We start from the raw sequence: 14546 nt of genomic DNA on the forward strand, positions 1-14546 counted from the left end.
CTCTTTCCCAGGGCAGTTACCGCTTGATCTGCTACTTTGGGGGCGGCTGCATCTAGCCAATGTTGGGCTATCAGTTTCCTCGCGACAAAGTAATCTTGCCACTGCCACTTTCTCATGTCTAGTCATTGGTAAATCGTCTACATACCCAAATACACAAAGGGGGCATGACCCGGCGTAACCTTATACGCATCTTCTAGTAAAGAACCTACGTCTACCCAGTATCTACGCAGCTCTGGGCATCTCTACAACATATGTATCAGCCCTTACATCGCACACAAAAGGGGTCGTCTCTCACTGGGATATTATAGAGCAGAGCCAGCACGGTACACTTTATGTAATTGCGACAATCTGTGTGCCTCACTTGGTGACAACTTAGCGTCATTTTTAGAATCTCTTGCCATTGCGAGCCTTCAATAAGGCCGGTGTCTCCTTCCCGTTTGTTTTTTATCGTAACTGGATGTCGAGAATGGAGCTGACCCTGCAGGTGATTGTGCATCGATGTTATCATCCCTGCAGATATGCCAACAATATCAGCCAGAACAAAGTTAGTTATCTGGATTTGCGAGGGAACCATCTCAGTAGGACACGCACATCATAACTGTAAATACCTGTAAAACTGCGTGTGGCAAGTTGTACTCCGTTTGTAGTTGTGCAAACACTTTCAGCTCTGAAGCCAGGGTTATCTGTGCTAGTCATGTGATGCCCGCTTCCATAGACAGATAGGAGACAGATAGGAGACAGATAGGAGACAGATAGGAGACAGATAGGAGACAGATAGGAGACAGATAGGAGACAGATAGGAGACAGATAGGAGACAGATAGGAGACAGATAGGAGACAGATAGGAGACAGATAGGAGACAGATAGGAGACAGATAGGAGACAGATAGGAGACAGATAGGAGACAGATAGGAGACAGATAGGAGACAGATAGGAGACAGATAGGAGACAGATAGGAGACAGATAGATCCTCCAGCATTCCAATCACAGATTTTTTAAAAATTGACTTTTATTTGGAATCTATTAAAAACAAATAAGGAGCGAAAGAGAAAAATACAGGAATGTTTTATGCATTTCGAGCCCTTCTAGCCGGACTCTTACACTGATGAGTAATGGATATCAAATAAAAGCCAAGTTACATCTACGACTGGAGTGCTGGAGTATCTATTCCTTTATTAGAGCCCCCGGTTCCCCTCTTTGAGCCCATCGGCCCTAGAGATTGTCACTTTCCTGTATGGAAATTAGAAAAGTGACACCGGGGCGTAAAATCACGACAAGTTTTTTGTTGATTAGTTTTAGTGTAAATCCACATTAGATGGGAAAATCCAGCGAGCTGAAAGATTTCCAAGGTGGCCCGGTCATCGGTGCTAGACTAGCCGGGGGTCTCACTGCCAACCGTAGGGGTTTTACCCATTTAATTGTGTGAAGAGTATACCGAGAATGCAGGGATAAAAAAAAAAAGCCATCTAGTGAAAGGGGATCCTGTGGACGGAACCAACTCATCAGTGAATGGGGTCAGAGGAGGATGTCAGGAATCGCTCTGACCAACAGGCTGCACAGTCAGCTGGATACAATGCTGGAGCTCCAACTAACATGTCCGAACGCACAACTCGCCGTTCCTCCGCACAGATGGGCTATAACAGCGGGCGACCAGTTCCAGCGCCATTGTGTCTAAGAGAAACAGAAAAACTCCAGCAGGCAAAAGAGCGCAAAACTTGTATCACTGAGGAGTGGAGAAACATCTCCTGGTCAGATGGGTCCAGATTTCTGTTGCCCCGTGCTGATGGGAGGTCAGAATTTGGCACAATACGGAATTTCCACTTTTGTGGAACCCCTTAAGCACAATTATGTCAGAGGCTTTAGAGCTTTGGATTAGCATAATAGTTAATAATTCATTTAATATGTTCTTGCTGATCAAGTACAGAAAGAGCTGCACTCACTGTAATGACATCGAGGATACTGAGCAGACTGTGTACGCTGTCTCCAGCCAAGACTTCTTTCACCACCATCTCATTTCCATCCTGGGTAAAGAAAAAATTAAAATAAGAAAAGGATCTACACATCACAAACCTCTGACCGGCGAGTGCGGCTTTATTTCAGCCCTTATATATTTTTTCCCACTAGTGTAAAACCACTTTAATGTAGATCCCAATAGAGCAGCATTAGTATCCACACTCACGCTCTCCTGAATGCATACTTCCAGCATCCCGTCCTGGACCACATAAATACTGTTATCCAACTGTCCTGGACGGAAGATGTATTCTCCTTCGTGAAGCTGCACAAATACCATGTGTTTACAGAGTTCAAGGAACAAAGGTTTCTCAAAATGACCCAGGACCCTACAACAGAGGGGAAAGTATTAATAAACTCATTAGTAGCAAATAACATGGCAGACAGCTTTCTTAACGGTTGCTACCTGTCCTACCGAGAGATGAAGCAGACAGAACGAATAAAAGTTTAAATCGCTAAATATTTAAAGGGGTCGTTTCATCAAAAATAAGTAAATAAATAATAATTTGATCCTCATCCACAGGATTGGGGATAATTAGCTGACCACTGGGAGCCCCATTAATCACAAGAATGAGGGTCCTGCAGATCCCCGAATAGAGTGGCAGCAAGTATGTGCAGCGCCGATCCATTCGCCTCAATGGGACTGCCAGAGATAGCCGCATTCGAGCGCTCATCTATCCCCCTCAGTCTCACTGAAGTGAATGTTGCACATGGATAAATATCGCTACATTCATCTGGAGAACCTTTGGGACCCTCGTTTGTTCCAGCGGTCAGCTAGTTATCCCCTAATCTGTGGATACTTTCTTTTAATAAAAGACTTCTTCCTTTACAGCTACTAATTAGGACTCAAAGTTTCATTTAAACATATAATAAAACCAAATTCACTGAAGTGCAAGTTCTGAAGACCCATGCTGCGGTTCATTTAGGGCAGTGGTCCCCAACCTTTTTGGCACCAGGGACCGGCTTCAAGCAAGACCATTTTTACAAGGCCCGGCAGGGTTGGGCGGGACATGGGCGGGGTTTTGGTTATAGGGGGCAGGGTTATGAAGGGGGTTGGAGTTTAGTGCATTCTTATTTAGTTATGACATTAGAATGTCCTTGCAGTACACACATAGGGCAGTGTATAATCTCCCCCCCCCCCCCAGCACACACATAGGGCAGCATATAATTTATCTCCCCCCCCAGTAATAGACAGCCCCCATCCCTCAGTAATAGACAGCCCCCACCTCTCCCAGTAATAAGCAAGTCCCCTCCCAGTAATAAGCAGGTCCCCCCCCCAGTAATAAGCAGGGCCCCCCCCCCCCCCCAGTAATAAGCAGGTCCCCCCCCAGTAATAGGCAGCGCCCCACCCCCAGTAATAGGCAGCGCCCCACCCCCAGTAATAGGCAGCCCCCCCCCCCCCCCAAGTACTAGGCGGCAGCTCCCTCCCAGTAATAGGCAGCCTCCCCAGTAATAGGCAGCCTCCCCAGTAATAGGCAGCCTCCCCAGTAATAGGCAGCCTCCCCAGTAATAGGCAGCCTCCCCAGTAATAGGCAGCCTCCCCAGTAATAAGCAGCCCCCCCAGTAAGCAATCCCCCTCAGTAAGCAATCCCCCCCCCCAGTAATAAGCAGGCCCCCCCCCCCCAATAACCAGGTCCCCCCCAGTAATAAGCAACCCCATTCCCCTGTAATAAGAACACCCCCCCAGTAATAAGCAGGTTCCCCCCAGTAATAAGCAGGTCCCCCCAGCCAGTAATAGGCACCCCCCCCCCAGTAATAGGCAGCCCCTTCCCCTGTAATAAGTAGCCCCCCCCCCAGTAATAAGCAGCCCCCCCCCCCAGTAAGCAACCCCTCCAGTAATAAGCAGGTCCCCCCCCAGTAATAGGCAGCCCCCCCGTAATAGGCAGCCCCCCCCAGTAATAGGCAGCCCCTTCCCCTGTAATAAGTACCCCCCCCCCCCAGTAATAACCAGCCCCCCCCCCCAGTAATAAGCAGCCCCTTCCCCTGTAATAAGTAGCCCTCCCCCCAGTAATAAGCAGGTCCCCCCTGTAATAAGCAGGTCCCCCAGTAGTAAGTAGCCCCCCCCCCCAGTAATAGGCAGCCCCTTCCCCTGTAATACGTAGCCCCCACCCCCCAGTAATAACCAGCCCCCCAGTAATAGGCAGCCCCTTCCCCTGTAATAAGTAGCCCCCAGTAATAACCAGCCCCCCCAGTAATAGGCAGCCCCTTCCCCTGTAATAAGTAGCCCCCAGTAATAACCAGCCCCCTCCCCTGTAATAAGTAGCCCCCAGTAATAACCAGCCCTCCCAGTAATAGGCAGCCCCTTCCCCTGTAATAAGTAGCCCCCAGTAATAACCAGCCCCCCCAGTAATAGGCAGCCCCTTCCCCTGTAATAAGTAGCCCCCCCCCCCCCCCCCCGTAATAGGCAGCCCCCCAACCCATATACTTACCTCCTCCCTGCTGTCGCTCTCTGTCTGCTTGCCCTGACGTCAGCCCGGAACGCTTCCTCCCCGAGTCCTCTCCTGCGGAACTAATGAGCAGGGGACTCGGGGAAGAGTATCCTGGCTGCACAGACGTCAGTGTGCGCCGGCATCAGCGCGATTACCAGCGGGGAGCTGCGGCGCCCTCGCTGGTAATCGCTTCGGTGGTGAGCGTCGTCGGCACGCCGCGGGCCACATAGCACAAGGCAGCGGGCCGGATTCGGCCCGCGGGCCTTGTGTTTAGAGTAAAAGTTCCCGGCGGTGCCGCGGACCGGCGCTAAACACCCAACGGCCCGGCCCCGGTCCGCGGCCCGGCGGTTGGGGACCCCTGATTTAGGGGATCAGATTCATGCACTTGGGGAGGCATTTACAGAGAGATTAAAGGTGTAAAAAACAAAATAAGTTCAATGTTGTTAGTGAAGATCATTTCTCAGACACCCGATACATGGGTACAACGTTAATGTGGTAATTTACATTTATTAGAAAGGTCAGCGCTTGCTATTAAAGCTGAAAAACTGTTTTGTAAGGTTCATGATCATGAAAAATAGTAGAAAACCTGTGACTGCAGTTTAATGCACAGGGCGGCACAATTAACACAGAATGGGCACGAGGTCGCCTGCAGCACTCACCGCACATTCTTCAGCATGTACAGCACCTCCGACGGCAAGTGAGAATTTTTAACGTCAAACTCTGTAAGATCAGCTTCCAAAAGGGAAGGAGGAGGTTCCTTCTTCTGTAAAGTGGGATATTCCTTCTTAAAACGAAGTATTCTAGAATAAAAGACAAACAAGTGAATGAGAGCTCTCCCCTAGGCAGGCAGCTCTGGACCAAGCAGATTAGGCTCAGGCTTCCCCTCTGTCATTAGGGCTGTACAAACCCAGTCCTCTGGTACTCGCTAATAGGTCATGATCCGAGGACATCCCACAGAGAGGGAATACCCTCAGTCATTCCAAACACACTGAAATTAATTGAGCAATGCTTAAAGGGTTGTTCCACCAATAGAGGTTATCCCTTATACACAGGATAGGAGAGGATATGCAGATAAGTGGGCGTCTGACCACTGGGACTCTCACCAATCCCAAAATCTAGGCTCTGGAGGCCCCCTGCATAAATAAAGTGGTGGCTGTACATGTGTTGCGGACGCTCCATTCATTTCAGTAGGGCCACTGGAGATAGCCAAGCGCTTGAACTCTACTATCACCAGCAGCCCCAATGAAACGGATGAAGCAGCAGTAATGCACTCGTGCAACTGCCGCTCGCTTCATTCGCGGACAAACTAGATCCGTGTTGTCAAGTAGGTCTCAGTGATTGGACCCCCAACAAACTGCAGGTTATTCCCTATTTTGTTAATAGAGAAATTATCCCCTAGGTGGAATCCTTTTAAAGAGACACTCCGTACCTGGATATACAAAGATGGCCACACCAGCTTCTCTGACTGCCGGATGCACACTGTGCATTAGTATGCATCGTTAGTCTAAGACACTACACCTGTCCTAAATTCACCAGTGCTGCCCATGTGAGCAGCACAGACTGGTAGCGGCAGTATGTAGTGTTTTGGGGACCTTTTACACGTGTGGAATGTTTCTGCAGGACACAGCTTAATTTGCTGCGGGTTATGGAGCAAAAATCTGCATATATATTATATTACACACACACACACACACACACACACACACACACACACACACACACACACACACACACACCTCGGTGCAGAACATTCTGTGTCTTTAGGTGCATCTTGCAGAAACATTCAGCACATGTGAAAGGTCCCCAAGACTACCAATGTTAGTCAGAGAAGTGGTTTACCCAACGTTGTTCGTCCAAGCCTGGAAGGTCGCTTTAAGATATCCTTGGGACATTCATCATTACATCCCAAGCATGCTCGGAGCGTGGTAAACAGAAACCAGGACTGGGGAGAGACAAAATATCCCATCAGGATGTTCTTCCTACTCACCTTTTAGCCAGTGTTAGAACCCTCACTCTTTTCCTTGCCCGGGGTCTTGAAACAGTGTTGCCACCCACCAGGGTGTTCGGCAGAGTAGTGACCTGCAGAGAAGTAAACGGCCATCACTATATTACAGCACACCGTAAAGCGTCCAGGGCCAAACTACACAAAACCTACAACTAACCTGCTGCAGGTAAAGAGAACAGAGCATTAAAAGATTAAAGAGTAATAGTCTATTGCTGTATAGGCTCCCAGAGGACCCCTAGGATACAGCACATCTATAAGCGGTCGATGAGGGGCGGGGGGGGGGGGGGGGGGGGGGTCTGCCAACTAGTGATTCAAATTAGAACTGCAGAGCAGAAATTGATAAAGTGTCACAGATTAAGTTGACATTGAAGCAATGATCATGACAGACATTTTATAATAGTTCTTATACTAAGGCTTCATGCCCATGGGCATGCAAGAGCCTGCAGCAGATTCCGACCCTTCCCGCAGCCTAGGACCATGCTTACCTGTCTGGGTCTTCACTGCGATTGTGAACGAAAGCGCCGGCTGCATGTGCGCAGTACAGATTTTATTTTTAAAATCTCCCGTTTTCCTTCAGATTCGGGCAGGCCGCGGATCGGACGGCTTCCACTGACTTCAATGGAAGTCGTCCGTGCGGGAACCGCAGCACAATGGAGCATGCTGCGATTTGTTTTCCGGACAAGAAAGTCTGCAACACAAGTCTGCATGCTTTAATCTGCGGACACCCATGTCTCACTATGGACGACTTGAATTGTGGATTGTCCGCAATTCAAATTTGCCCGTGGACATTGGGCGAAAGATACTCCTCAAAAGCGGTTTACAAGCCTTAATATAAATGGTGGTGTACAGTACAGGGACACTGAATGCATCAAACAAGGCCATTCTGAGATGTAATGTCATAAACGGATGCAATTTATTTATTCTGTAGCGTGTGAATTTCGTGTGAGGACTAATCAATATGCAGCGGGTGGCAGAGTAGGGCCGCACCTTCTATGTCCTTCACCAATCCCCGCACAGTCCGGGCTTTTCTTTGTGTATCTCTTAGTTATCGGGAACCCATCAGCAGGTCTCATCCACTTTCTTTACCTCTGTAAATACCTTTCCAAGTGCCCATCTAGTGGTGCCCTGTAGACCAGAATACCTGAATGATAGTAGGTTGTCAGAGGTTTGTAGAGTTCTCACGCCATAAGCTAATTAGCACTAAACAGCCGCCAGGTATATCTGGATCTTGGAAGCTGCCTGTCCACATAAAGTGTCAAGAACCACTTCAAAGTCTGCACTGCTGCAGCGAATTTTGATGTTATTTCTTCGTGCAAATTCACAACCAAATTTCATTCTTTAAATAGAAGTCTGCTGCAGATCTGCACCGATTATACAAACTTTGACCCAGGTTTAGACACAGAAAATGGGGCAGATTTTGGTACGGACTTTCCGTTGAGGAAAATCTGTACCATTTTCCACTACATGAAAATGAACCTTTACGGTGAATTCAAAAGGCAGCTTGCACGGTCCAGATAAACCCAGCGGACTGTTTAGTGCTGAATAGGATACATCGTGGTAACTTTACAAACTGCTGTCACTAAGGTGTGCTGGACTTCAGGGAACTTCTAAATGTGTGGAAATGGGCTTTCAAGGGGAAAAGAACGTGATGCAAATTGTTGAGTGCGGCGAGACCTGGTGACACAAGGCCTCATGTCCACGGACACGCACGGATTCCGCATGGGAAATCCCGCACAGAATCAGTCTGTGGCCGGCGACGCTGCGTACCTGCTAGTGTCTTGAGGTTCTGTACTGCAGATGTGTGCAGACCGACGCAGTACAGGTATTGTTTTTCAAACTCCTGCTTCTCCCACGGAATCCACGACCCATCCATACGGGCGGCTTCCATTGGTTTCAAGGGAAGCCGTCCATGCAGGAGTGGCAGTGAAATGGAGCATGCCGCAATTTTTCATCTGCATTCAGTAGAATGCTAAAGAAATAGGTTAACGAATTTTTAATAATTTTTTTTAAAGCGCAATTCTGTAACTTTAAAATACTGTTCACAGTGCATAAATAGCAGGATATTGTAAGAGTTTGAACTTTTACAGATGCAAAGATACCAATTAGATTTTTTTATTCTGTTGTATGAAAAATTTTAAAAAGTGGGTTTTTAATATATTTTTAAAATATGTATATTACACTTAAACCGCTTGTAGAGTAGCGGAGAATAATTACCTCAGGTGATCTAGGCTCTATTAATACAGCTAATAAGAGCTTCTCTTAATACATCCCAGAATTGTGTTTGCCTTTTTGGCTGCTGCATCACATTGTTGACTCATGTTCAGTCTGTGATCTATTAGTAAACTCAAGTCTTTTTTACACGTGTTGCTGCTATGCAGGACGTTGCATTTCTACCGGTTAAATACCATTCTGTAAGTCTCAGCCCACTATTCGAGATTTTCTAGATCTTTTCTCCCTTCTCTGGTGTTAGTTATCCCTTCTAGCTTTATGTTCTCCACAAATCTGTTAAGTTTCCCCCTCAATTAATTCGCCTTTTACCACGGAGAAGTCTAGAGGGGTTTTTCACCAAGACTAAGGAATAGTTGGTTTAGCGGCCAAGAAGAAACTAGATGAATTTCTGTGAATCTGCAGGAATATTCTCAATGCGTTTGTTCAGTAGCACTTCCCAAGGATTATCTTACAGAATATGTCAAGGAATAAACCCTGATCCAAAGGCTTTTGACTTGGGGACAAGACCACCAAATGTAGAACATGTTACCTGGAGATAAGCATCCACGGGAACAGTTTGATGTATAGGTTGGTGCTTTGTGGGCTATTCTGGTAGGGACTTAGTGCCATCGGAGCAGAATTTTAAACAATGCATATAGTAGCGTGAATACCCCAGGAGCGGCAAATATGCGCGAGATGGGTTATACGGCAGATACTGTCCGGGGTCTGTCAACCTGGGACAAAACCTACTTGGTTCGTCCGAACTAGTAACGGTAGAGCTGATTTATACATGAGGCGATTATCTTAATAATGAGTTTTATATCTACATTGATGAGAGAGATGGGGCGGTAGTTTGTTTATATAGTGGTTCTCTCTCTGGTTTGGGAATCATAGAGATCGCTGCTAGAAGAGACGTATGCCGTACTGGGAGCCTTTCTACATAGCGTTCAAATAATTAGCAAGATGCACACTTAGAACAGGGAATAATTTATTGTAGCCGGAGGCTGAAGAGCCGTCAGGACCCGGGTGTTCGTTAGTTTTAAGTGTTTTAGTAGCATTAGATACTTCATCAGGCGTGATTTTTGAGGTCAGGAATTCTGAAAACATGTCTGCAATGTATGAAGTGTAATATCTTGGAAATATAATGGTTTCAAGGAATCTAATTTTACGTTCTAGGTTAAGGCATAGATCTAATTCAGTTCTTGCTTGAGAGAGTTCATGAAGATTAGTTTCTGATTGGTGTTTTTTTTTGCCTCTAACCTCAGTACTTTACATTCTAGTTGTTGTGCTATGCACTCATGTTGGGCGGCTAACTGGATAAGGAAGCCTCGCAGTACCTCCTTATGAGATTCCCATAAAGAGATGGAGGGGAGACGGATGGACCATTGATTGTAAAGTATTCTTCTAATTGCTTTAACAAGGACAACACCTCAGGGATGGCTAAAAGGGACCAAGTAATTTTATTAGGTTTACAAATTAGTGGCCTGACCAGGGTAACAAAAGGATTTTCACATGTGTTATTTGAGGCAAAAAAATGAGCTCGGTACTACGATATGGTCAGTTCTAGAGTATAAAGAAAGGGGGTCCAAAAAATATGTGTAATCTTCAGTGATTGGATTCAGTTTGCATCAGGAGTGAACTAGGTGGTATTGAATAGGAGGGATTTGAATGCATTTAATATGGAGTGTTGGGGTAGTGGAAGTGGGGTTGGTAGGGAGATGGCGTTCCTGTCCAATTTTGGGTTGAGAACACAATTGAAATCACTACATAAAATAAGTGTACCAACCGTATTGGTCTGAACAAGCTCAAAGAGTTTAGCTATGAAGTCAGTCTGTCTAGTGTTTGGGGTGGAATAGCAAACAATGGTGACTGGGATATCTTGTATGGAGCCAGCTTTAAGAAGATAGCGGCCTTCGGGGTCTGCAATAGGTAACGTATGAATAAAAGGGACAGATTTACTGAAAAAGATTGTGACCCCTTGTGTTTTAGTTGGAGCAGTCGCCGAATAGAAAATAGAAAAGGGAGGAGAAAAGTGGGGAAGAATCAGCAGAGAGATTGGTTTCCTGCAAAGGATGGTGTGAGTACTTTTATAGTATTGTATCTATCGGAAAGCTTTTGAACATTTATGGGGGGGTTAAGGCCTTGCACATTATGGGGTATTACTTTCAGCACCATGGGCAATCATTAAGGGAATTATATGGTTTTATCTTTAAAGTATGGCTGCACGAGAGAAGAGGGGAAGGAAAGGATTGGCCAACATATCAATGTAACTAATATAACAGTTTTAAGAGCAATCATGGTGGTGGCATTGGCCGTCTCAGTCGTCATGCTGTTTGACAGTTTTAGGGACGATGTACCGCAGGAGCGCCACAGAGAATTTATATTATGATCATCATATGAGAGATATAAGATGGAAGAGACCAAGGGAGAGAGGGAGGGAGCAGGTTTTAAGATGTGATACAGTTAATCCATGTGATATTAAGATTAATTGCATCTTATCTGAAAACCTTTTGTGGTAAATTTCAAGAGCCTGTCAGATTATCTAGTTGGACAATGGTATATGATCCAGAAAATGAGGGAGGTTGTCGAAATTGAAAGTAATTTCAGTTAAATTGCATTTGATCCATCAGTTTCTGTTATGGGAGGGTCGAGGTTTTGGGCTGGAAGTCAGTGGAGGAGTTGGAGGATTTTGCTGTGAAGTTATCGGTTGAAGTTGTAAGTTTTTAAAACCGTGCCGAGCTTCACAGGGAGAAAGGATTGTATGCACCTCATCTTGGTAATTAAAGATTAAAATGAAAAGCCCCATCGGTACTGAATCCTTTTGCTAGATGAGGTGTAAGGGGTCTTCGTTTGGCCATGCTTGATTCAGCCAAATCAGGAAATAACTTAAACACGTGTCCTTTGACGAGGATCGAGCCTCTTGTAGTAATTGTTCGTGTACAGTTGTAATGAAGTTGGAGTAGAAGGTCTCTTGGGGGACGGTTGAGTTTTCGGTCTGACACTGCTCCATGGTCCCCGTCCATTTCCAGTCCTTCAATCAGCCTGTTGGGGCAGAATTCTAGAAAGAGAGCCGTTACAGTTGACTCTTAGTCCATAATGGACTCTGGTAGGCCTCGTATGTGTAGGTTGTCCCAATGAGCTCAGTTCTCAGCATCATCCAAATTATTATGAAGACATTTTATTTCGTCCTGCAGTTGTTCTTTATATGATTCAAGTACTGGGGTAGCATTGTCCATGTTATCTGGCCTAATTCGCCAATTTCCAGTTTGGCAGGTCTATCAGCTGAAGTCTTTGAGAATTAACTGCAAATACAATATATCTCTCAGGCACTCTCTTATCTCAATTTCTGCTGGATTTGGGCTTATTGGTGTTAAATTTAGGGTAGGTGGCAGGGTCTTCATTAGTTGAACGGGAAGAGTCGTCTGAAGGAATTGGTTTGGGTAGCATTTAGTTGAAGAATAGGAGCCCTGATTAGATTTTCCAGTTTAGTTGTGAGAGACTTATTGTTGGTATATTTATGGTTGTCAGTCAAAAGAAGTAGGGGAAGAATCGGTCTCTTCTGATAAATGTCCTCTATCAGGTAGTCGCTGTGGGCACAGATACATCAGGATTACATCATCTTGCCTGGGCTTTAAGCCTCCAGAGTAGAAAGTATCAGGTTATTTAGGCTGTTTTGAGGGTAGTTCAAACAACAAGTAGCACTTTCTTTAAGTGGTCTTATTCAATAAAGGAAATTAGCTGTTGTATCATATTCAACCACTAGATGGTAGTAGAGTGTATGAATTGGTTAATAAGTGGCTATATAGGTAATTTTCTTTCTATAGAAGATTAGGGCAACAGAAAGAGCCGCAGAGGTCCCATGTGGTCTGTGCATAGGAGACACCTCTCCCCCCAGTGTCTAATGAGATGAATGGTGAGAGGGGCACTTGCAGATATGGGGCTAAATAGTATGTCCTGATGAGTGGGTAATCAGGTGACATGCGCTCTGGAGCGGAGAACATGTGCACCCTGGTCCAGAGGTTCACACAAACCTTAGGCTGCAGCCATCAATAGGCCTCATCAGGCTAGAGTGGATCTCTAGTGGAAAGAGCAGCCGCCGGGACTCAATCCGTGGCCGACGGGCATTCCAACCGATACAGGTGACATAGTGCAGCTTTGGATCTCCTCAGAGTCTACTGGTCCACAAGTAAAATCGGTTTCGGGTAAATTCAGTGGGGAACCAAGTCGCTGCACGTCTGCTCCTGTTGCCCACTAGCCATGCCCCCCAGGATGTGATAAGTTTTAATCTGTGGGTCGGTGGGTAAGACCATACCAAATGCACAATAAAACTCCCCCTTTTTTTCCTTTTAAATCGTTGCATTTAAAGTCCCATGGCATTTTGTTTCTCCATGGACGGAGCTCTGGGAGGGCTTGTTTTTTGCACGACAAGCTGTAGTTTTTATTGCTATCATTTTAGGGTACATATGGCTTTTTAATAACTTTTATTGTGCTTTTTTTGGGAGATGAAGTATATAAAAAAAACCTTTTAGCTCCCAATTTTTTTTTTATCCCCCACAGCAAATGCTATTAAAAAAAATAAAGTGTGCTCAATGTATTGTACAGGTCGTGACAATAAATGGCATGTGGATTTTTTTCCATGTCCCTGTAGGGGGACTTAAAACTGTGAACCTATGATTGCACTGATAATACACTCGAGTACGTCTGTACTGCAGTGCAAGATCGTTATTCAAAACCATCACAGGCATGGTAGACCCGAGCGCCACTGTCTAGCATGGTTGCCGTGGCAAACCATAAGTCCTAGACGATTACATGGCGGAGGGCCGATGGGGCCACAGAGGAAGCGCCGTCCGTCTGTGAAAACTTTACATGCTGTGATCAACATTGATCACGGTATGTAAAGGTTTAACAGCAGAGATCAGTGTTCTCACAGATCCTCGCTTTTGCAGCAGGAGGACTGCTGTTAGTCTGCAGATGGCACAGGCTCAACTTCTGATCCTGTATCATCAATAGGACGCATGTTTATGTACTTTTGCGGGCGCCCCTTCTAACCAAGGGCATAAATACGTACTCTGGGGCTGGAACAGGTTAATGGACATTTATGTGTGGAAGCCCCGAGACCCTTTACCAAGCCCTGGGCTGCACTACCCTCCGGCTAGCTGCTTAGATGTGCGGTCAGCTTTAACTGTGGTACCTTAATAATTAATTGTCATGATCATAGCTAACCCTAATTGTGGTGTCTGCCAGCTATCAAACAACCAATAACCACTGGATATGGAGTGGACTTGGCTCCTAAGCCCGCTCCACACAACCTTCATGACCGCACAATGTATATACAGGTGATGCAGTCAGAAAATGATTGTTTTCCACAAAGATACAAAACCCAATATCAAATCCGTACCTTACGCATGATCTTCCGTCCATAAAACATAACTTTATCCCTTTTGCGGAATCGATAACGTGGCACCTCCGGCTGTTGCTGTTCTGCAAAGAGAGACAAAAAGGCAAAAGGATGTGAGCTGCATGCATCAGAAGAAGGCGGACGATCTTAGAAGTCTGAACACGAAACATTTAGGGGGGAAAAAAAATCTCATTATGTTTTAGTTAGAAAGAATAACACCTGAATGCAAAAAACAAACATATGCCCTGTTCTCCAACAGACATTTTAGTGTCCGATTATACTTCTAACAGCAGCACATGCATCTCCTTGTGGTGAGCAAACAATTGAGACAGAAATCACACTCCTCTGATCAGACCTAAACTAACTATGAAATCAAAAAGCTGCAAATAAGGATCATCAGATCTTCAGTCTCTGGCCGTGGATTCCGCAGCAATGTCCGTCCATAGCATGCAATGTAAAATTATTCTTCCACGCACACGAACGGAAGTCACTTGCGAT

At 45.7% G+C, this 14546-nt stretch overlaps 1 protein-coding gene across 6 annotated transcripts in view; it reads right to left on the minus strand.

The window, feature by feature from the left end:
* The window catches only part of PNPLA7 (patatin like phospholipase domain containing 7), a 170537-nt gene that overhangs the window by 132790 nt on the left and 23201 nt on the right, over positions 1-14546 (minus strand). For all 6 annotated transcript variants that reach the window (XM_066580080.1, XM_066580078.1, XM_066580079.1 and 3 more), the window contains 5 exons: positions 14049-14131; positions 6425-6516; positions 5097-5237; positions 2178-2337; positions 1939-2019 (listed from right to left, as the gene is read on the minus strand). In XM_066580080.1, the coding sequence (XP_066436177.1) occupies positions 1939-2019; positions 2178-2337; positions 5097-5237; positions 6425-6516; positions 14049-14131 (557 nt within the window). The remainder of the gene's footprint in view (positions 1-1938; positions 2020-2177; positions 2338-5096; positions 5238-6424; positions 6517-14048; positions 14132-14546) is intronic.

Source organism: Eleutherodactylus coqui, chromosome 10, assembly GCF_035609145.1.
Source record: "Eleutherodactylus coqui strain aEleCoq1 chromosome 10, aEleCoq1.hap1, whole genome shotgun sequence".
Taxonomy (NCBI): Eukaryota; Metazoa; Chordata; class Amphibia; order Anura; family Eleutherodactylidae; genus Eleutherodactylus; species Eleutherodactylus coqui.